This window comes from Poecilia mexicana, unplaced genomic scaffold (assembly GCF_051168715.1).
Source record: "Poecilia mexicana isolate PSO_F unplaced genomic scaffold, ASM5116871v1 scaffold_2, whole genome shotgun sequence".
Classification (NCBI taxonomy): domain Eukaryota; kingdom Metazoa; phylum Chordata; class Actinopteri; order Cyprinodontiformes; family Poeciliidae; genus Poecilia; species Poecilia mexicana.
The window spans coordinates 6,148,079-6,171,411 of NW_028263371.1; the positions used below are offsets into that span (position 1 = coordinate 6,148,079).

General features: G+C 37.6%; 1 protein-coding gene across 3 annotated transcripts in view; it reads right to left on the reverse strand.

The window, feature by feature from the left end:
* helz (helicase with zinc finger) overlaps positions 1 to 23,333 on the reverse strand; it is a 56,833-nt gene that overhangs the window by 22,663 nt on the left and 10,837 nt on the right. For 2 of the 3 annotated variants that reach the window (XM_088009753.1, XM_088009748.1), the window contains 16 exons: positions 23,221 to 23,257; positions 21,828 to 21,952; positions 20,988 to 21,044; positions 20,859 to 20,907; positions 20,583 to 20,658; positions 19,279 to 19,477; positions 18,274 to 18,381; positions 17,989 to 18,130; positions 15,967 to 16,122; positions 15,600 to 15,870; positions 14,879 to 15,005; positions 14,511 to 14,723; positions 14,045 to 14,175; positions 9,740 to 9,919; positions 7,193 to 7,294; positions 5,380 to 5,558 (listed from right to left, as the gene is read on the reverse strand). In XM_088009753.1, the coding sequence (XP_087865879.1) occupies positions 5,380 to 5,558; positions 7,193 to 7,294; positions 9,740 to 9,919; positions 14,045 to 14,175; positions 14,511 to 14,723; positions 14,879 to 15,005; positions 15,600 to 15,870; positions 15,967 to 16,122; positions 17,989 to 18,130; positions 18,274 to 18,381; positions 19,279 to 19,477; positions 20,583 to 20,658; positions 20,859 to 20,907; positions 20,988 to 21,044; positions 21,828 to 21,952; positions 23,221 to 23,257 (2,152 nt within the window). The remainder of the gene's footprint in view (positions 1 to 5,379; positions 5,559 to 7,192; positions 7,295 to 9,739; positions 9,920 to 14,044; positions 14,176 to 14,510; positions 14,724 to 14,878; positions 15,006 to 15,599; positions 15,871 to 15,966; positions 16,123 to 17,988; positions 18,131 to 18,273; positions 18,382 to 19,278; positions 19,478 to 20,582; positions 20,659 to 20,858; positions 20,908 to 20,987; positions 21,045 to 21,827; positions 21,953 to 23,220; positions 23,258 to 23,333) is intronic. The other variant, XM_088009756.1, reaches the window with a different exon arrangement.

Genomic DNA, 23,333 nt, shown 5'->3' on the forward strand with positions numbered 1-23,333 from the left:
TCCCGCCCACATTCACACCACACAGTGAGGCACACAGTGCCAATGGAAGCAGACCCAACTCGGCCAAAACTGAACCAGACAAAAGCCGGCTAGAGAGAGATTTGACAATAAAGAAGCAGCTTAATTAAGACATCAGTTGGTGCAAACATACATATTAACACTTAAATCTTCACATTCTGTTTTCATTGAGGGCTCCAAGATGGTTCTACACTCTCATTTAACCCGTCCTGCAAACCTAAGGCAGGGGTTTTATAGAGAGAAGGGTTGAACCCCGATTTCAAAAGCTCAACTGGTGCTCGGCAGCATGAGTGGGGGAGATAAAACGGCATGGCAAATGAGTGCTGGAGCAGGGAGTGGAGGGGAAAAAAGACGAGAGGCTGAATAACAACCAGCGAACAGCCTCTAAAGCTGAACCAGTTTCACAGGGAGGTGCATGCAGACATGAAATGTGACAGCTAAAAAAAATAAAATAAAACTTCTGGGTTGTCAGAAAAGTAAACAAGCACCACAAACATGTCTCGAATAAAATTATAAAAAGAGGGGCGATCGGATATGGAAAGGAGTTTTTAGTCTTTAGCAGAACCCGTCGAACAAACGAACGCATGCAAACATGCTTCTGGGCATTTTTAGCTCCACTGTAAAATCTGGTAAAAACAGTGCCAGTCTGAAGAATCTTTCATCATAGACAAAGTAGCAAACATCTGTGTTTTTGCGCACAAATGTATCGAGCCGAAACTGAGGCGACATCTGCCGAGTCTGTCACATGTCTTGTTAGTGTTACACGTGGGGACCGTCATCTCCAAACAATTCCTGCCAGAGCTCGCTGCGAGCACCATTGTTCTAGAACTTGTTTAACTTTAAAATCAGAGTCACGGTGCGGAAAAGCTGTGCTGTAGTTACAGAGTCCAACCGATTTTTGTTAACCTCCTGATACAAACTGCATTGAACAGGAAGCCCCAGTCCACATCAACACAACCCAATAAAGCTTACAAATGATGTAGAGGAGACGGTAGGGATGGGAATGTTTCCCCCCTCCAGGCAAGGAAGGGGAGATTAATCAGAGGACAGGAGGGGGAAAAATATAGTCCTTATGATCAACATGTTGGCAGACAGACAGCAAAGAAGGAACATGGTGCTTGATGTTTCACCTTAGAAACAGCTGCCAGCGTTGGGGGAATGGATCTCGCTATTAGGGGTCCAAATTACATTTTCTACACATTACAGAGCTAATAGTGAAGTTTGCATTTGGAGAAAATAATAGCATGATATTTAGGGGGCAAAGGGAGAGTTTATAAGCAGATGTGAATAAAATCAGAAAGAAGAGAAAACTCTCTCAAATTAAATGGCAGCTGGTTCTAATTGCACGGCCCCTCGAAACACCGTCCGACCCTTTAATAGGTCAGGGGAGGTTTGGAAAGTCTGGCCAGAGGTCTGTGAATGAAGCCACACCAGGTCTTGTAAATCCACGCTTGTAAAAAAGTTTGTCAGATTGGTCATAAATTATTCTGTATGTGTAAAATTACAGAGCCCGTTTGATGTATTGTGGTTTCTGCTGAACGGTCTGACACCCTTTAGGACACGACTTAATATCAGATCAGAGAAATACTTTGTAGTTTTTGACACAAGCCTAAATACAGACTGGAATCTTTAAAGCCGAGCTGTAAAATCCCAAAGTCTCAAAACCTATAAATATATACATGAACTATAGATGTTCTGAACTAGGCTTGTTTACAACCTGAATCATTTATATTATTTATTTTGTACTACATGAGTTTGATAAATATGTAAATATACAGTAGATGTAATCTGACAGGAGGGGTTTATATGTCATACCCGTTTCAGAATAGCCTGATTATTAACCGTTTCAGCTGAACTGAAAGGATTCAGAAAGTTTCAGGCTAAATGTAAGACTTTGAACACCTGTGTAAGGCCGTTAAGATTTTAACTTTAAACCTACAAAAAAAAAACAAATAGATTAAAATAATTTTTTTACTGAATAATTTATACTTAAGTTATGCACACCAGGGTTTCACCAACTAAAATTTAAGGCTTTTAAAATCTTTTTAAAAAACCATTATGAATGAAATTTAAGACCTGTGTCATGACATTATTTTAAAAACAATCGAATATTTTTGCGATGTTGTCTATAGCAGAGTGCTGAGCTTTTCTGCAGCTTTTCTGCACAGAAAGCCCCTAGTCTCGGACAGGTCGCCAGCAGAAAGGAAGCCAATGGCAAAGAAGAAACGTCGTCCAGGTAACTAGCGATAAATTTACACTTTAGATGATAAGATGCAAAAAAGTTAGCTAGCTAACTGCGGAGGGTATATTAGCATGTAGTTAGCAGTAGCCTCAACCACCTGATGAATGAAGATGTCTGCACCTTCCTTGATGTTTTGTCAGACAGAAATGTAAAAAAAAAACTACATAGATCTAGAATAAATATCTCTGCCTTAGATTTAATAAAAATCTAAGGCCAACTTACATTTTTATGAATTTAAGACATCTTAAGACCTAATTAAGGCCTTATTTTTAGTCTATTCTGTTCGCATAAGTTACTGGTAGCAGGTTACAGCTAACTATGTTAAGCTGTTCAGGATATGGATTGTGTCAGCAAGTTCTTTAAAGAATAAAAATGTTGGTGTTCAGTTTGTCAGCTTGTTTTTTTTTTGTTTTTTTTTTCTTCAACACATATTTTGGAAGGGGCTTAATGGGGAAGAAATATCACAAAATTCCTTGCAAACATTTCTAAAGTAGCACCACAAAATCAGAGATTTTGATTGCAAAAACAATTACAAAATCCTAGATGTGTTGCCTAATGAAACAAAAGTTGGTGAGAATGTTCTGCCAGCTGATAATTGCATATTTCACACATATCAAAAATCATCTTGAAGCCAGACAGAAACAAGAAATTCTCAGTCCTTTTCTTTTCTTCGTTTGAGGTCATTAAACAAGGCGATTCTATTAGAATTAGGTGATGTTCCCTCTGCTGCATCCATCATATCTAATTAATGAAGCCTAAAAATTACTGATACCAGTTTATTCACACATCAACTTTTTGTTCGATGTAAATGATGCTCCGCTGGCCAGAATCTGAAGATAGCTTGCAAATTACGCAACACGTTCAAAAGACTGCGCTACAGCCAGGACTTAAATAATTTAAGAGAAAATGCAGGGCAGTACTCCAAAAGGGGAAAAAAGCTGCTACAAAGTGGAATATGAATATAAAAAAAAAGATTCAATATTTGGCATGAAATTTTGAATCAAATCCTGGTGAAACCACGAGGGACACGATTAAAGTCTGTTGTGAAAATAATGAAATGAGAATTCTGGTAGCAACTTTAGGACGCTTTTTTTTTTGCTGTATAAAATGAAACATGAGGGTAATTGAGATTTAAAAACATGTATTAAGCACTAAACTGAACAAAGTAGCTCAGTTTAGGTTGTCTCTCGCCTGTGACTCTAATATATGAGTGACTGTTAACTTATTTAGAGTTAACACAACCACAGAGATTATTTTCAGTCTCTTTGAATGAAAAATGGTTGAAATGCAGCTTCTAAACTCCAAAAGTACAAGCAGATTTACATGAAATAGAATAATCAATCTGATAAAACAGCAACAGGTCGAGCGTTATAGTTGAATCATTAAATGGACTAAACAGATTGTGGCCATTGGCAAATTAAGAAAACAGAATGGTCTATTAAAGCTGCTGCTTGATTCCAGGAACACGGTGCTGCTTTTACTAAATGGTTTTAACTCATTTTGCATCTGCAGGAAAGAAACAACAAAACTCACTTTAAGATAATGAGCCAATTGGAACAGTGCAAATTGTTCTCTGCATGTCTGACATGCTGCTTGAGAACTGGCATTTAGAAGAACAAGTGTAAATGTCAGCTTATGGGTAAAATATACTAAATTTAGAGTCAAATAGTCCTAAGCAAATCACCCTTCATTTGGTTCTGTTTGAAAAAAATCATGGTCAGCCAAGTCAAGTTTTACATTAAGACCAAGATCTTCAAATTTAGTTTCAGTTTTTCCAGCTAATAACATGATACAAAGTTTTAAAAAAAAGTCAGTTTTGGTTCTCAATATCAATATGATGCATATTTTCAGTAGCTAAGATTCTAACACATAAAAAATGGTGAAAACATAGTAATGAACAAAAAGAAACACAAACAGTCAAGAAAAAGCGAGTCAATCGCAACCGATATCAGCATTACACCATTAAGAAATGTCAGGGGAATGACATGATTTCTGATATTCTGCACTTCTTGAAACGCATTAACCTCAAATTAAATGCTTTGGAAGAAAAGTTAAGAACCGAGTTTCCATCAGAAGATCCGTTACTGCTACTTAGAAGACTCGCCATCCTCTGTTGCCTTGTTTCCTGTCGATTTTCATCACCAAATGCCAGCAGAGCAGGAGAGATGCAACATGGGGTGGGAGGCCTAATGATGTGCAATACATTAGAAACAAGCAGATGGCGTATCCAGGCAAGAGACAAAGCCCCCTCCCCTGACACATTAGTGCCGGTTATTAGCTTGCGCCGACAAATCGGTTTGTTTTCCACGACTTTGGCACAACTTAAATGAATTCCACTCCGATCTCCCAATGCTGACTGACAAGAATAACCAATAATGCAGGTCTAATGCACAGAGCAGCTTTTTTTTTTTTTTGCTGATATCGCCAACTAAGACCTTTTAAGACATTTTTATGAATAAAAATTAAGACCTATATCACGACAGAGATGTCCAAAAGAAATGAAGGGGACCAAAACTGTGAATGTCCTGGGATTTTTGTGGTTCTCACATGGTATACGGGTCGCTAGCTAGCCGGGGAGCCATATGTTAGCTCCTAGCTAGCATGCAAGTATTGGCACCTTGCTACTGGTAGCATTAACTGGCATGAGCCACAGGAAGCAGTGAGTGATTATGTTTGTGCACGGCTCAAACTTCTGTCTGATAAAAAAGTCCTTTGAAAAAAAATCCTACCTAGACTATTTGGTATTAAATAGTCCAGCCATGACAAAATCAAGAACTGCAATTAACATATTTAAGGCCAACTTACATTTACTTTAATGAATTTAAGACATTTTAAGGCCTTCATTTTAGATGCACGAATTAAAGAATGCGTGAAGACCCTCATAAAGGTGTGTTTGAAAATAGGCACCGGTTTTTAACAAAATGTATATCTACGAGCTAATAAATAGAAAAACAAGATATATTGCAAAATATGGGGTAGCTTCATGCAGAGTAAGGGGGGGGGGGGAAACAAGTTTTCTTATTTTTAAGATGAATGACTGAAGGCTGATGGAATGTCACATATAAAAAAAAAAAAAAAACATAACCAGCTCCTTTAATCCAAGATTATTCTGGACTTACCAGGCTCCAAATCCAGCTGGCAGAGGTACTGGGAGGTGCTGAGGGTGACCACGACAACACGGTGCCTGAGGATGTCCTCCCTTGTGGGCATCTGGAAAGTGACCTGTGTGCTGGAGATGAGACAGTACTGCTGCACCACCGGGTGGACGGTCTTCACCCAGCGGTTCCTGAAATATACCCTGGAGGGACAAAAGAAGGCGGAAGGATGAGGATAAGAAGATGCAAAGTTCTAAGATATGTTCTCTACAAGAGACTCCGAGAGAAAAAGTGCACATTTTAACCTGTATAAACTTTTATTCCAGTGTTGTGCAGAATTAAAAAAGACAAAAATGATGCTTTTCTGCAATGTCAGACAAGAAAAACCCCTACAGTTTTCACAGAAAATCTGGGCATGTGAAGACAAGCAGGGCTTCTATACCTCTGGAGTTGCATAAATATTTTGAAGAAAAGTAAGAAATTGTGTTAGTCGCCTTAAGGTGGTTCAAAAAAAAAAAAAAGAAATATTGTGTTCAATTCCTCACGGTCTGAAAATATCTGCCGTAAGGTGAAAACAACAAAGGTACGCAGCAATTTGTGTTAATGCTGATGTATTGGTCTGCCTGCAACATTCAATAACTGTAATTCAGATAAAATGGATTGATGGAGTGCCACACTGATTCAGGGAGTCTGACAAAGAGGCCACAGTGGAAATAACTTTACTGGATGTTGACATCAAAATGGCAGACAGCTGAGAAGCGAAAACTGCATTTTCTCAACAACTGATCTAAAATCTGTTCATTTTCCACTTATTTTTTTAAAGTTTACAGCAATATAACCAGACTGTAGATTTTAGCTTCTTCAGTATTGCTTACACGGTTTCCTCTGTGCATTAATTCAAGGTATATTTGCTGTTTGAACTATCAAAATAAGTAATTATAGGTTTTTCAGAGGAGGTCTCAAATACTAGTTGCTTTTCACTGGGAAATAAAGGATTTTAGAGTTATGTAAAGCATTTCAAGATTTGAGAGAATCCACTTTAGTGAATTTGCTGGAGAATTACAGAGCTGCTTCAAGGTGCTGTTTGAATCCCACTCTGTACAACCTCGTTTAGATCCAGCATTTTTCTTTCCAATGACGAAGCAAAGCTTGGAATGCATTATTTGCCCATTACATTTCTTATTTATTTTATTTTTTGTTTTTAACAAAGTCTATTAAGACTTGCCAAGTTGGTTTGACACTTATGCACACCTTGTGTTTTTTGTGTGTCCTTGATCCAACTGTGGCATTTTTTTGAAGTTAGTACTTTTGAATCTTCTGTTAGAAAAATTTTTCCCAAATGACAGATTTTTCTGTTTTAACTTGACACACCCTTCTGTAGTTGATATCTTAGAAATGTACTGTAATGTTCTTGTTAATAGAAAATTCCTATCATTTGCAGAGTTAAAAAATTAGCTGGTAGCTCCACTTTCAGACAGTCTTAGTAATGCTAGTTGTATTAGTCACACCAAACAGCAGATAGAAGTTAAAAAATTTAATCTTAGGAAGCTGCAGAAAGCGCTTCTTTCACAAGAAGAAATATCTTTGGGGTCTGGAGACTGGCTTCGCACAGTGGTTGGACTCTCCCATCATCAACTTGGTGAAAAATTAATGCAACACTTGGTGGAAATAAATCTGTATCTTCCTTAAACTAAAATAAGCTTTACACACCTCAAATTAAACAACATATCTCTGAAATAAATGCAAAATTACAACCGAGGTAGTTCAGATTGCATTAATTGCAACAATGCAGGCTGGAGAACAAAGTAGAGGGTGATTGGAGATGCTGCTGCAGTACCTGAGAGGTCTGGCGTGCTCGTTGCCTGCTTCGACATATGGATGAAGATAGTCTTTAATGTAAAGGTCAGCTGCGCTGTTGGAATGAGTGCAGATCAGGACCCTGTAGATACAAAAGAGAAACAGCAGCAATAATAAACTACAGTGCAGGAGGACATATGGTATAAAGTGGCACTTGCTTTTAGACTCAAAACTTTTTTTCTTTTATTTTTTTCAGTTTTAGAAACTTAAAACTAAAGAAAAGAAAGACTGGGGAAGACACGTTTCTCAATTAAAGATGGAAAAAAGAACATCAACCAAGCAGAGCAAGAGGATTATTGAGATATTCAAAACCAGAATCAGCACAAAAGTAAAGACAACAAAGACTTAGGAAAAGTTCTGTGTCAGAAGTTTATGACTGCATCCACCAATACAGGAAAAACAAACTGCACAGCAAAGGGAAAAGAAAATCACAGGTAATGAATCTAAAAGCACAGTTCCTCCACATCAAAATGGATGAAATATTGACCATCAGTGCCCTGAACCCAAGACAATACACGAGCTTAAAACATTTGAAGTAACAAATTTCCAGAGAGAATTCATAAAAGGTAAATCTGATTTAATGAGAAAAATCCCCAACCAGTTTCTGCACATCTAAAGAAATGTGACTTTACAAGAGGAATGGGATATTTTTATGTCCTTTACAGTTAAAAGTTATTTTCCATTTGCTACCAAGCTAGCAAGGTATGTTAGCAGCTAGTTAGCGGTAACCTTCAACATTTTGAGTCACAGAAAGCAACAACATCTGAATGCAACTCAACCCTTAGCCAACAAAAATATCCTGTGATTAAAAAAAATACATAGAATATACAGGATTAAATATATTTAATCCTGTCCTGGCTATTTAATCGTGTCCTGGATTAAATAGCGACAAAATTTACACGACAAAATTTAAGACCTGTGAAGAACATATTTAAGACTAACTTACTTTTTAAATGAATTCAAGACAATTTAAGGCCTTAATTTTAGACACATGAATTTAGGACTCTTTAAAGATGCACAGACACCCTCCATACCCAAGTAATGACTATTATATGTTACTGTACTTTTTAAGGCCATTTTTCTTTTATACACCCTGTTCTCCTATTAAAAAACAAAACGTAAGCCTCTGCCTGACATATTGCATTCATTTTTCATAAAGACTAGCGAACCATCTACCTGATGGTGCTACATCGGTTTCTTTCCAGCTCAAGAAACTCTAGAGTGTCCTGCGGGCAGCGTCACACGGAGCGCCGGCTCCGTAATGAAGAAAAATGCCAGTGAAGAAGCTACATTGTTGTACATCACTGTGGGGCCTGCAGACGTGGCGTAACTTCACTGACCGGCTCGCGCTGCACATCGACTTCCATTCAAGGCCAGAGAGCGAGCCGTAATAAAAGCCAACCATGTGCATCGAGGACAAATGACACGTATTCGGCCAAATGACCAGTGTGCTTTTCTTTCAAGTGACAGAACTCGCAACAATGGAAAGCAAAGCTAATCACTCAGCACAAACAGGACCTTCGAGACACATATACATACAGCTGAGTGAACAACGCCACATCTCATTTCTTAATTGACCTCCCTTAAAATCTGACACATTCATGTGCCAAGTCCCTGATGCTCCAACTTCATAGCTTGTTGGAAAGCCCAGTTATACAGAAAAACTTTTGATACCCTTTCTAATAATTTGGTAATATTAGAAGGTCTTTGGTATTTTAGCTACCCAGTCAGTACAACCATATTTCCTTGCAGTACCAGCAGGGTTATCCATTTAGACACTGAGGTTTTGATCTATTCTTTATAAAACATCCCCAGCTCAGTAAGAATGAATAGAGAATTTCTCTGAATATAAACCTTTCAAGCTGCCATAGATTCTTAATTGGATCTAAATCTGATTTAAGGCTTTCCCATGCGAGGAGTCTCCCGATACAACGTTTACACTTCTGATATCGATATTGCAGCTTTGAGCATTAGCCGATACCAATATCGACCCAATATGATTTCAATGAGAGTTGATTTTGACACTTCAGATAAAGTATGGGAGAGCCTCAACACTAAACCAATTCCATTGTAGTTCTGGCTGAATCTTTTGGCTCCTGATGGAAGGTGAGTCCAGAACCAGTCTCAAGTATCGAATAGTCTCAGGTTTTCTACTATAAACAGCTCCATCCTAAAGAAAAACAATGTCAACATGTCAGCACCTTGCGGTCCTTGGATGGTTTACGGCAAACCCCAAACAGAACTTCTTTTTCTTATTGGTACTATGGTACACTGCTTTCAGCAGTAGCTTTTTTTTCTGCCACTTTTGCATAAAAGCCAGAATTGTGGAGTGCAGACATTCTCCCATCTTGTTCGGCAACATCTTGATGCTCTTTCCACAGACTGAACAGCGTCTCAGTGGGATTTGCTGATCAATAATGCATGAAAATCTAGATTTTCCTGAGAAATATAAACACTGGTCAAAAGTTTCACATATAAGTGAAGGAATCCAAAAGCAAGCCAAAAAGAAAAGAGCCGAGATCTCTACCTGCTGCTGTCCTGGCGAAGAATGTGTTTGACAGCCTGTGCCAGGGTGAAGGTCTTGCCGGTACCATAGGGCCCAATGATGAGGATTGGGGGAAGAGAGATGGAGATGGGTGTGGTGATGGCCAGGATGGCCTCTTTCTGCTTGGCGTTCAGACGGGGGTCCAGCTGTTCGTCCCACTGCCTGAAACAAGAGACAAACAGAAACTCATTTTAACATTTTGTCTCAAACCAATTGTCCTCCAATACTTAAACAAATTGCAACGAAGAGCAACTTCAAACTCACGAGGCAGACCTTATTCACCTTTTGACCAAAGGAAAACATATCATTGTTCTGTTTCTACGTTATGCACCAACCGACATGTCTGACATTTCAATTAAGTTGAAAGTGGAGCCACATTCGATCCACTGATCAACTTAAACCAGAATAAAGCCAGTTTCAGATTTATGTGTCAGTAGTCAAGCGTCCCACACTAATTAGCTGCTAATAAATCTGCAATCATTATTATCTTCACATCAAACAAAAAGGAGGCGGTTGAAAAAGACTGAAGAGAAGCACCACACATTAACAGATAAATAGAGGTGTGTGTGTGTGTGTGTGTGTCCGAAACAGCTCTGCGTGCGACCGCAAACATATTTGTGAGTGATGGGAGTCGCTGTGGATGTAGAGTGTGTGTTTGTGTGTGTCTGTCTCTACACATTAGGGTCCTCATTATAAAGGCTGCATCCTCTGAAGCTGTGAATCCACCAACATCAATTGATTGAACTCCAACTGAGACATAAATCAGGGTCTGTGTGTGTGTGTGTGTGTGTGTTTATATGAGATAAAAGTATAATGTTTGGAGTGGAAAAAGGCCTAACCTTTATTAATATAAACAACTTATTACAGCTTCGATCAATTCTCTTCTTCTGAAATAAAAATGACTAATTTTACAGCAAAATTGTAATAAGGTTATATTATTAAAGATGGCATGACAAAAATGTCTACATAATCAGCCAGAACCTTCTTGTAGTTCCTGAATTCCCTTTTACATGTTTTGATTTGGTGATAAGATCCAAGTCTTTCAGGCTGAAAGCTCCTCTTGGCATCATTACACTGACCTTTAGCTTCCTCCACACATTCTCAATCAGATTTAAAGTCGAGTTCTTCTGTGTTGTTCCAACCCATTATTACTCCCAGCAAAACATTGTTGCCAAAATTAAAACCTTATGCACAAGTGATATTTGTGACTACTTGGCTGTAGTCACAGGTTTCATAAAGACTACAGTCAAGGGGATGCATGAATACCACAAATGTTGGGTGATACATATGCCTCTCACACCATGGATGCGATTAGAAGTGCTTTGATTCCATCTGGTGGTCAGAGTGTGCACTACATGTGGATTATGAAAATGGAAGTGGGATTGTCTGATAAATTCAACAAATAATCTTGACTTTGTGATAGATTGTGCAATAATATATATATAGGCCTACTAAACTCTCCTATAATTGTGCAATGTAATAGACTAGATGTGGCCAAAATCCTAAAAGCTTTGTTGTAACTTGGGTTAGATGCTTTTTAGAGACGTTAGGCTACAAAAGAAAGCAAATGGGTAATACTAGTATTAATAAGAAATATACAAAATATAGGTATAATTGTAGAAATGTTGAGTTCTGTGCATGTATTTCACTGATGCAACTTTGAATCCAAGAATTACATTAAACTACAGGAAACATTAGGGACAACACAATAGACTGTATTAGAAGGGTCAAGTTGCATCAAGAACAACCAGGTTATTCTATCAATTGGGATTTTTTTCACATTCCCGTTGGCATAGGAATGTTCCAAGAGGAAGAAGGCCAAATTTTATCACAGGGTGGAAATTAATTTTGTGATACTGCAATTGAAGGGTAATTTTATACTTATAGTTTCAGCTGTCTTTAGCTTTTTGTTTGTTTTTTTTGTTTTGTTTTGGATATTTAAAATATCTTCCAGTTTGAGTGTTATTTGTTAATTTAGAAGCTTACATTTATTGATCTCCGAGAGAAGATATACTTGCATACTTATGCCACTGTTATTACTTAAAAACTGTCTGAAATTGATAACACTGTGGTTTATCGCAACAATTTCTGGGAGAATTTATCATGCAGGAAACAATGCAATTGTGGCAGGTGGTGACTTTTTTTTTTTTGGCTAGACAGAGTGTACATATTAACTCACTGTTTCCAGTATACATACGTATAAAGACTTTATAACTGGAAATAACTACAGATGACAGCCAAACTGTAAAGTGGGACAGATGAAAGAAGGGAATGAGATGGACAGATGGTGGGCGAACAAACAAAAGATGAGATGGACAGAAGAAAGAACCAAAACAAAATAAAATTGCTGTGATTGGAGCAACACATATACAAAGGAATAATGTAACTTTGAAAACTTTTAAGAGTGTTTCAGAACTCTGATCATGGGGAAAAAAGTGTTTTTAGTGAGGTGAATAATTGACAGACAACAAAAACCCTTCAGGCTTAAAAAAAAAATCAAATCGACTTTTCAGCTGACAAAACCAAGTCTGTAGTGTAAAATTTTTATCTACATTTAGTGAAACATTGTCAGATCTACAGTGGAATCAACTCGACATGAAAAACCTCTGTGATAAACATCTTTCAAGTTACAAGGACCAAAAAAAAAACACATGATTAGTAGACAAAACATTCATTTTAAGCATTCTTACTTTAACTTCTTTATTATCGTGAATGATGAGATGATCTATGACAGACTGTGCTAAAGTCCAAATTATCCAAAGATTCTTGTATGTAGCATCATAAAAAGATGATTTTTAAAGTATACTTCAGAGAAGCTTGTGAAGCTGTCAAGGATTTATTATTTAATAATTATTACTTTTTTTTCCTTCACTTTAAAGGGCCAGCTATCCAGATGCGTGCAAGTTCACTCTTCCTCGCTTTAATCAGAATTTCATTTCTAACTCCGACATAAATCCTATTCTGGAGTCCTGAGAAGAAAGGCTGCTGCCAAGAAAAACTCACAGGGATTATATTTGACTTCGTCTCTTGTCAATAAAGATTACCGTGTCTTTTCCCCTCACCTGTCCGACATCAGAGGAAGTAAAACTGTAGAAGGGAGCTGAAAGCTTTCCCGAATGGCCAGCAAGGTGACGGATATGCTCTTATCTCTCAAATTGAGGTGACGTCCCCTCAGCGGAAGCATTTGTCAAAACTTAAATGACGTGGTGGTATTACCAGAGTTTCTTTATAATAAGCTCTTTTTATGATTGGGTTCATTTACCGAGATAAAAATGGACATTTTCTGAGTGCAAATCGTTCCTTCCTGCCGTTTATAGTAATAGGATAAAAGGCAGATGTCGCGTTTTCTGTACAACTGGAATCCTCCTGTCAGCTCAACTTGAATGCAAAATATTTTTCAGCTTCATCGCTGAACCAATCAGCGATGCATGTTGATTTATCGTCAATATTCTGTTAGCATCAGCAAGAATGCTTTAACATAGAGCATGAAAGCTGCAGCAGTGACAATTACCAAGTTTTTTTAACGACAAAAATAAAAACTTGACAGATTTTCATATTTTTTGATACAAAGAAAACTTAATAAGCGTAATTTATAAACTGCAGAGAAGCAACTGAATGTACTGCAAACTGAGAAAGGGAGGTAAAAACACACAAGGTAATAGGAATATCTGGCTACAGCAGCAGCTCTTTGAACAACAAATGCTGATTTTATTATTTGATCTAAAAAAGAAAAAACATTTTACCTTGCTATTAGGTTGGAAACTATGTGCTTTTTCCCACTATTTTCTACAAATAACATCTAAGAAGAAAATGTATCCCTTTTTTTATTTTTTCAAAAGTTTTATGTTTTTCTTGTTTTAAAGTCTGTAAATAAAAAAATAAAATGATGGTCTCTAAAAACTAACAAATGTCTTACAGCAGATACTTCACAGATCTTTTTTTCCCCTAAGAGGTCATGTAACATCAATGGCTCTAAATAAATTTTATGACTTTTTAGATGATTTTTGTGATTTTTTTTTTTAGGCTTGTAAAAGTTGTAGACTGCTGGGGGGGAAAAGCAGCAATAGTTTTGGAAAGTGTGTTAATTAGAATCCCACCTTTTTTTCTATGTGCCAACAGCTTTGCACTGACCATACTCTTTGGTGAGGAAGTGGCAACTGAGGTGAGATCATTTAGAATTAACTCAGTTAAATAATTCAGAGAAAGCACAAAGAGAAAAGGAGATTTCTTCAAAGAGAGCTGGGATTTCTCCACGCATGTGTGACTGTCCACATGTTGGATACGTACCGGTTTGGGCTCCAGGGGATTGTGGGGACAAGGCCAATGTCAGGGAAAAGGATGGTGTTGTCTTTGATGCGATCCAGGGCGTAGTGCATCTCACACAGTGGCTGTCTGTTTAGCTGAAACTGGAGCTCCACCTGACACACACACACACACACACACACACACACACACACACACACACACACACAGGAGAGTGAGGGTTTATTGTGAGGATGTAACTGGACACCACAAATAAGTTCAACTAAACCTCTGACAATTCAGTGCGACGCAAAAAGTATTTTGTGTGTCAGTTATGTTGGGGAAGCTCTACTAGAAAAGCTTTTTCCGTTCCATGTTTATTTTGACATGGAAAACACTTAAGTTGATATTTTAATAAAAATGATAGTGCTGAGAAAAAAAATGGAAGTGTTTCACCAAAACTGGCAAAATATTCCAATATAATAATGTTCTGTCCTTTTTAAACTCTTACCTGTATTTCTCTGTCAGGCTGCAGCATCAGCTCCTCACAGCAGCTCTTGCAAATCCTCAGGAAGATGTAATCCTTGGTCTTCTCCTCTATCACAGCCTCATAAACGCGCTCTTTGACCCCAGAGGGAGCGTGGCCGCCGAACCCTTCCCGCCCCAACGGCAGCAGCAGAACTGAATTCACCTTGGTCATTACTAGTCTCCCAGCCAGAGTGTCCTGACAAAAGGAAAAAAGAGATATATATATATGTGTACAGTTTGGGTTAAGTGGCGACCAGATGCTTTTAGGTGATGTATATTTTTAAGAAAGATACATTTGCTATTTTTAAGGTGAAACAAACACATTTAATCTCTACAACAAGCTGTGTTTACCTCGGAAAGTGTTTCAGTGAGTTTGAAGCGTGCAAAGAGCTGTCCGTTCTGAGCGTACTTAGCTCCAACAGAAATCCCAGTTAGCATGAAGCTGGTGACCAGCTGAAGGTTGGCCTTGATGTTGAACCTGGTGGACAACAATGAGCGCCGTTAGTTTTATGAGGTTAACCTTTATGTCTATTTCCATGAAAACACATCTACAAAACAAACACAGAGGAGAGTAAACAGCAGTCGAATCGTTTTCTATGTTGTGTCTGGTCTCGAATCATGGCAGAAAAATTCCCCCATAAAACCATAAATGTGTGTTATTTTCATGTAAAATTTGAAAAAGCGACCGACAGAATGCAACGTCCAGATCTAAAGGAAGTCTCATTTTGCGAAAATCATTCAAAAGCAATAAAAATACAGATGATATAAATACAGAACAGGAACAAACCCCCTTTTCAGATGCTCATATTTCAGCTCTTATTGTCCTGAATGACTGGACCAGTTACTACGAGCTAAAAGCTAAAAACATTAAAAATGAATAAACTGATACAGAGTCAAAATGAACCAGCCTCTGTTAAATCAAACTGCTTTGTAAGAAGCTGCTGAGACATTAAAGCGCTGCAAATTTACGAGGGTGAAGCCTGACACCTGCTGGTGGTTTAGCATCTCATCACTCAGAGGCCGAATCGCTGCTGCACAGAAACAAACCCAGAGTTCTATAAACTGAACTCACTTGCTGACTTCCTTGTACTGAGCGATCTCCTCTATGTAGAGCAGGTCGTGCAGCCGGGCCTGGTAGTTGTCTTTGGTCAGCGTCTTGTCCAGGACGGACTGGGTGAAGAGCTGGTCGGCCGACAGAGGGATCTGGTAGCGGGCCAGCAGGCTCCTCTCCAGGTCGGCCACCGTCTCGTTGGGCGTGAATTCCACGATGGTTTTACAGGACGAGTCCCAGCGCTTGGCGGTTATCAGCAGCTGCTGCCTGGCTGCCAGTAGGTGCTCCAAGTCTGGAGAAAGACAAACGACAGACGTGGCGAAACGAGGCGAATCGAGACCGGCTCTTTTTGGGGTACCTGCGGGTAAACGTGCCGTTGCGATCGTACCTTCGATTGAGGCGGCGTCCACCATGATCCTCTGCATCAGCACCGGCTCGGAGCCGAAGTCGAACACGATGGTCTGTCTGAAGGTGCCAAAGATCTCGGTGCTGAAGCCCACCGCCACTTTGTAGACGCAGTGGTCGAGGCCGTTGTCGGGCGCTGCTGACAAAAAACACACAGGTTTTTCTAAGTGGGTTCCAACTCAGTCTGTTAAAGAAAGTCATTAGAGAACAAAGGCTGTGGAACGAGAAGTTTACATACAGCTGTTTTTCCTCATTGCCCTAAATTAAATCACAAACATCTTGTTTTATGTCAATTAGAATTACCAAAAGTATTCCTATTTGCTAAATGTCAAAATAACAGAAGTATATGTCAGGGGTTTATTTGTCAACGTCTTCAAAGTGAGAAGTCTACACACATTTCCTCAGTATTTCGTAGAACTGCGTGTGAACTCTAGTACTTGGGTCAAACACGTTGGGTCACTTAGCCTATCAGAGGTTTCCAGAGTCATGACATCATCATCATCAATGCCATCACTTATTGTTTAAAGAGACAGTAATCGTTTTGTATGTAAACTCCTGATTGTGAAGACATCAACAAATAAAGCTCTAATTTCTCTCCTTGTCATGATGTTTGGCAAATAGAAATAGCTTTGGAAATTCAAACTGACCTAAAACAAGAGAATCTGACTGAACAGAGGGAAAAAAAAAAATTATGTAATCGTTTGGTTTCAACTGCAGCTACAAAAGTAGACGTCAAACTAAATATCAACAGTTCATCACATTTGTATACAAAGAAGGAAAAAAGCTGCCCGTCATATAAATGTTCAGTAAAAATACAAAGACGGATTCGATATATTACATAAAATCCAAAATCCTTTATGCACTAACAGATCTCTTAAAGAGATATTAACTATCAGCTATTAACCATCAGAATTTTCTTAAAATCCCCATTTAGGACGTCGATCACTGTAACCGTGACACTGGTTATTTGTGCCGTTCCAGCCGTAGGACACCGTCACTTCACATATCAGTGTATTTCCACGAAACTGTCAATGAATCAGAATGTCTGTAATAACCGGTTAATATAGCAACACGGCACAGATGGCGGCGATGTGATTTCATCTGTCAGAAAGAGGAGAGAGTCGGTACTCATTTCCTGAGAAGCGAAGAAGAAAAAGTGAAGTTTCTGCTTCTTCAAGTGACGAGGAAGAGGAGCGTAATGGCAAAAACAAAAGAGATCATCGATGGACAAGATTTTATGCTCACACTTACATACCGTGTTAATATATCAGCTAATATTTTTTAAATGGATGTCAGAGAACTCAGCGAGATGTAGAAGTAAAAACGAGCCTCTGTTGCTCTTCAGGCTCTTCACAGCGGATTATGAACAAATAGTGCTTTTTAGACCAGTTCTTCATAGAAAATGTAATTAAAACGACTAATGTTAGGAAATCCTATTTCCTAAACTTAATGTCTTGACAGAATTTCTAATGATGAATAACAAAAATTCTGCAAGAAAAAGAAAATGTAAATATATATATTTTTTTAATTTTTTGTCATCATTAAGTCACAAACACTACATGGTTTTCATAATTTTCCATACATTTGCAGATTAAGGAAATATTTCTGACTTGTTGGAAAAAGTTTCTAGTTTTTCTAAAACCTAGTTTACATTTGATTCTTTAATTTAACCGTTAAGCAAATGCACTTTTTTAGGTCGGTCTTTATAAAAATCAATTAGCTTGTTACTTTCAAAGGGTGGTTTAAGTTTTGTGGCTCTAACTTACTGATATTTAGCAGAACTGAAACAAAGAAACGGCCTTTTGGGTTGAAAGGCTGACCCAACAACATGAAGGATACAGGTGGCTATTTGTTTGAAAAGACAGAAGTATAAATAGTTTATGTTAAGCCACACAGCTTTCTTTTTAGGTGTAACATAGGCAGATTCTCAGAAAACGTTCGCCGTTTACATTTCATCATCAGATTAAAACAATCCTCGCTCGTTATGATGAAAGATCAGACGAACCGGCCGTGTCGTCTCCGGGCGTCCACTCTTGGCATCCTTTGGGAACCGACTGCAGGCGATCCCCGGCTGAAACGCCGGTGATGAAGAAGTGCGGTCGATGGGCGTCGTAGAGCAAGGCAATGCGGAACAGTTTTCTGGCCGGCTAGTTCAGAAACAACAATGGAGCACAATTAAAATTTTTAAAAATATATACATATATATATATAAAAAAAAAAAAAGGAAATTGACTTTTCATACAATTTTTAAAAAGCCATGTAAATAAAACCTGTGACTGCGTCATCCTACCTTGCACAACAAGGAAAAGATCCAGGAATGGGAGGATTTTTTCGAGGTGACCGTAACAGAAAGGCCGGAGCTGGTCTCGACCGTCACGCCTTCCAGACTGTCACTTAGCTAGAAAAACACCAAGAAACAGGCGATTGGGTTAAAAAAAATATATTGGTTTTAATTAAAGGTGACTCAAAATTTCAAGAAAATTGAAGAACGCATGTCAACAATCAAGAAGAGTGTCAGTGTAGTGTAGACAGTGAAAAACGGATACTGAAATGGGTTTTTAAAGTACAATTAAATAAATAAAAATGCTATTAAAGTTGTAGTTCCTCTCTGCTAATGCTTGACAAGAAAAGTTGAGACCATTTATTGGAATCAGTTCACAAATTAAGTGAAGACAAACTTAGAGGTTATTTTTTCCCTTCCAACACTGGACTTAAACCTTGGGAACAGTTTGAGGTCTTATGAAAACATGATGAGAAAAACCAGCTGGGTCCACTTTCTGTTTGACCGTCACAGACTGCTGACCGGGCTTTTTCCAAATACTGAAAGCAACACACCATTTTTAGCATTAGGAAGTCAAACAGAGCTGCGCTCTTCGGTGTGGACGCCGTTACTGAGGAGAGACGGTGGAGTGTCAGCAACTTTCAGTATCAGTAAATTAAGAAAAAAAAAACTGAATGAGGAAAAAAGAGTAAGCACAGCTTTCATTCAATAACAGAGTTGATGAAATGCAGCAAAGTTTCTCTGTTTTATCAACCTCTGCTCACAATGACACACTGGATTTGGAAATGTTGATAGTCTTTTAGAAAACTCAGAAGAATCTACAGTTCACATACGACAATAATATCCACCCTAAATAGTGCACGCATTTCTCTCATGGTGAGAGAAAAAAACGTTTTCGGTTGCTACGCTGGTATTTTCACAAGCAGAAAAACAAATCCAAAGTTCCAACGAAGAGGCAACTTCACTTCAGACACACCGGAGGCGTTCTGCCGCGTTAACTTTCGTCTCGCTCACCACTTTCTCCGGGGAAAGGGAGTTCATCCACTTTTCGATTAGAGTTTCCATGTAGTTCTCAGTGAAGTGTTTGCTTTCCTGCTGCTGTTTGAGGCGAATGAGTCGGGAGGCGTAACGTTTCTGCCACTCCATCAGCTCCTCTTGCGAGTGGGCCGACGTGCACTGCGCCCCGTACCGACACAGGCCCTGCTCCAAGTACCTGCGGCGACAGTAAGCAGCTCCATCAGACGATTCTGGCTGATCGGATTTGCAAAGTTGGGACATTTAGAACTTTCAAAATTCGACATGCATCAAGATGAAGGATGTTTCAGATGAAATTCTGGATGTAGAAAAATACATCTTTTATATAAATGAGCTGACAGAAAAAGCTGCGTGAGTTTCTTTTTCAAGCTACTGGTAAAAAGTTTGGCAGACTGTCATTTTACTCTGAACAAAAAAAAAACTTGGGAGGAAATATTTCAACTAGAATCTGTATTGAAAACCCAGTTTATGAACACTAGGTCAGCATATGTTATATTTCAAGCATTCAGTTTTTAATCAATATTATTTTTATGTTTTATTTATTAAAAAAAATAAAAACAGTTGAAAACATTCAATTTTTTTCTATTTTTAAATCCATGACAAAAATAAAACAAGTTTAAAAAGTATTAATTTTGTTTTATTTAACTTTTTTGTTTTGATTTAATCCATTTTATTTTATTGTTTAATTATTGTTACAAAAATAAATAAAAAGTAATGATTAAAAAAATGCATCGATTATTCTGCCAGTTTAAAGCACATTGTACCTGATAGACAGTGCCATTATCTTAATAAATAACATTTAAACCAGTCAAAAACTCAAATACAACTATGTTATGTGGAAATGGCAAATGAATACTATTTTATTGAAGTAATTTTTTTTAATGTCATAAAACCATAAAATCAATTTTTTTTGTGTGCTAATTTCCTGTTCAGAGCATCATCATATTTCTTATTCTTAACATAATAAAGGTCCAGAATGGCCAATAAATACATAATAAAGATCAAGGATTTTTATTCCTACAAAGATATATGGATATGTTTTTGTCGTTCTATAGCCTGTATGTTAATTGTTTATTTAAATTTTAAGATGGCATACATTAAATGCTTAATATAAAAAGGAAACAATAACCCCCTAAAAAAAATAAAAACAAACAAAAAAAATAACATTTGATTTTTGGTGGAAAATAAATTAGATTATTTTGGGGGAAGGAAACATTTTTCATTCATTGCTCAACTAAAACATACATTTATTTGAAATAATAAAAGAAGAATCTGCTGATTACCTTTTGCAGAGTGTGTACTCCTCACTGCTAGTGACCCCTCTGGGAGGAGGCCGGAACTGCCAGCCATCTTGGACTTCTGTCGATATAAAAGCTGCATAAACACTAGAGCTGTGACAGTACAGTGGCCAGACAATTCACTGGACAATAATTTGGTAGGAAAAGACTCAAAGTGACAACTGACTGCAGGAAAGACACCAAACGGAAAGAAAATGCACAGAAGTTGTTGATGCAACGAAGCAAAATGTTGAAATAAACTCCTGATGCAGATGCGCTCACCTTCGTCCTGGTCGTCTGTGTATTCAGGGGCCATCTCTCTTTTTATTGCCTAAATGAAACAGAGCAAAAACGTTTATTTTTAACTCTATTACACTAAACATCCACGACCAGAAAAGCAAATGCAGTTACCTCAATTTCGGAGAAGAGCATTTTTAATCTGGTCAGGTCTTTTGTAACGATGCCGTTCTGGAGCGAGGAGGAAAATATTATATTCATTATAACATAACTGCAAATAGTATTTATATTCATCACAGTTATACTATTGACTCATTGCATGTAGGTTTGCTTAACATAGTAAATACAAAACATTAAATCACCGATGATGGTATATTACACAGTTTCTAACCATTTTACATTTCAAAATGTCACTATATTTCAGACCAAATGTCTGGATTTAAACACATATAAAGTACAGTAGACATTTACTGGTCTGTATTTCTGATGAGTTCAGGCCTTAGAAACATGAAATAAAATAGCAACCAACTAACTATGAGCAAATAAAATAAGAATGTATTAAATGAATTTAAACCTACTTTGAGTTTATAAACGCATCAAACAACAGCAGGTACTTTGATGTTATATTTCTTATTTATTTTGTTTACTTTAAATAAAATTTAAAGGACACAATATACTCATTCTATTGATTCAATTGGGAATGATTTGTTATCCTATCATTTTTATCTGCAGGAACAAAACATCTTATTTTGATATAGACTGTGGAATGGTGAAACATGTATGTTTCCTCTATATATATAGTTTGGCTGATGGACCAACACTTTAAAGTTTTGGTTTATTAAGATGTAATATTGCTGCTTTGACAGTTAAACTTCTGGTTCAAAATAATAAACTCATTAAGACGGATATTAATATGAAATAAGGCTTAAGAATCCCCTCCAAACTGATAAACAGATCAGCAGGTATAGAGCATGAACAACTCCACCTTTACAACTAGATCAAATCAAATCTTACCACTGGCTCTCCATACAGGGATTTAGATAGGATGCTGACCACCTCTTGCAGGCTGCCATCCAAAAGCATGGAGCGCAAACTAGCCTGTAGAGAGCCGTCACCCCGAGCAACCTCGTCTGCCAGAACTGCAACAGAGTGAAAGGAAACGTGTTAAAGCTCCGCTAACCAGGCTGTGTTGTAAAGAGGGAGTGAAGATGGAGCATTTAGAGTGGTTTTAAATGTTATTTAGCCTGCTAGCCTCCTACTTCATCAGTCCATCCAGGAAGTTGAAATGTTGCGATTGCAACCATTAATGTAAATTCACTCATTATTCACAAATTTTTGCAATGAAACTTGCTTTGAATTTTTTTTTTGCAATTTTTACACAAATGTGACCGATCACCTTCACGCTTTCTGCATTTCACTTGCAATATAGCTCTGACCAATCACTGCAACTCGGCTGAACTTTCACCAAACTCCTTCTAATTGAACTTCCTGTTTCACTTAAATAAAATAAAAATAAAATAAAATAAAAATTTTATTTATCTTATTTTTTAATTCTTGGATGACCCATCCTTTGATGCTGCCCTGAGTAACTGCCCATATCTTCCATGTGAAAAACAGCCACTGTAAAAAGTTCATATTAACTTGGATGACCAATATGGAGTCCTTGTTTTGCACTTTGACCTCTTCTCAGGACATAATTATTATTTAATGTAAAAGGAGGCATTTAAAAGTGTTATTTGCACTTTAAATATTGACCATGTTCAAATCCTGTCATTTTTGGGGGGGAATGTTATGTTTAGGAAGACAATGTTATGGCAAAAAATACAACTTTGAATGTTTGATTGCAAATTTTTGAAAAAGGTGGCAAAAAAATAAATAAAAATCTGAAAATTTTAGTTTGTAACAACTGAAAAAAAAACATCCTAGAGGAACTGATTCATGTCCTAATTATTGTAAGAAAACAATAAATGTTCACTACAGTTTTGCGTTATGTTCTGTCAATGCACTTGTCATTGATTGTGTCTATCAAAATGTGTACTTGGTCATCAAGACTCTTTTCTATTTACCCTTGGTGCACTTTAAACTAGCATGTAGCGGCTAACAATAATATACATTTATATAATTTGAGCCAATTTCCAAACAGTGGTCTTCAAATATCTCCTCCACCACTGTAAACAAAAGAAAAACCAGTTTATATCAGAGTTTCAGAGTGTTTGCAAAGCAGCTGCTGGGAAATCCCAGATCAGACTGAGAAACAAAAACCCCCAAGAAAGAAAATAAAACCCTAGAAACGTTTTATAGAAAAACAAAAGAATCTCTGGTTTGTTTGCTGCATTAAAACAAACATCTCAATCCGCAGCTTCAAACCGAACCAAAGAGTAAATTCACAGTTAGAAGTGCGACCCACCATGTTTGCAGTCTTCATCTGCTCCGTCGTAGTTTTTCTGTTGGTGGAAAGAGAAAACAAAGTCCAGACGTTACAGTTGGAAACGAGTCTTTAAATGAAAACAGAGTCGTTTA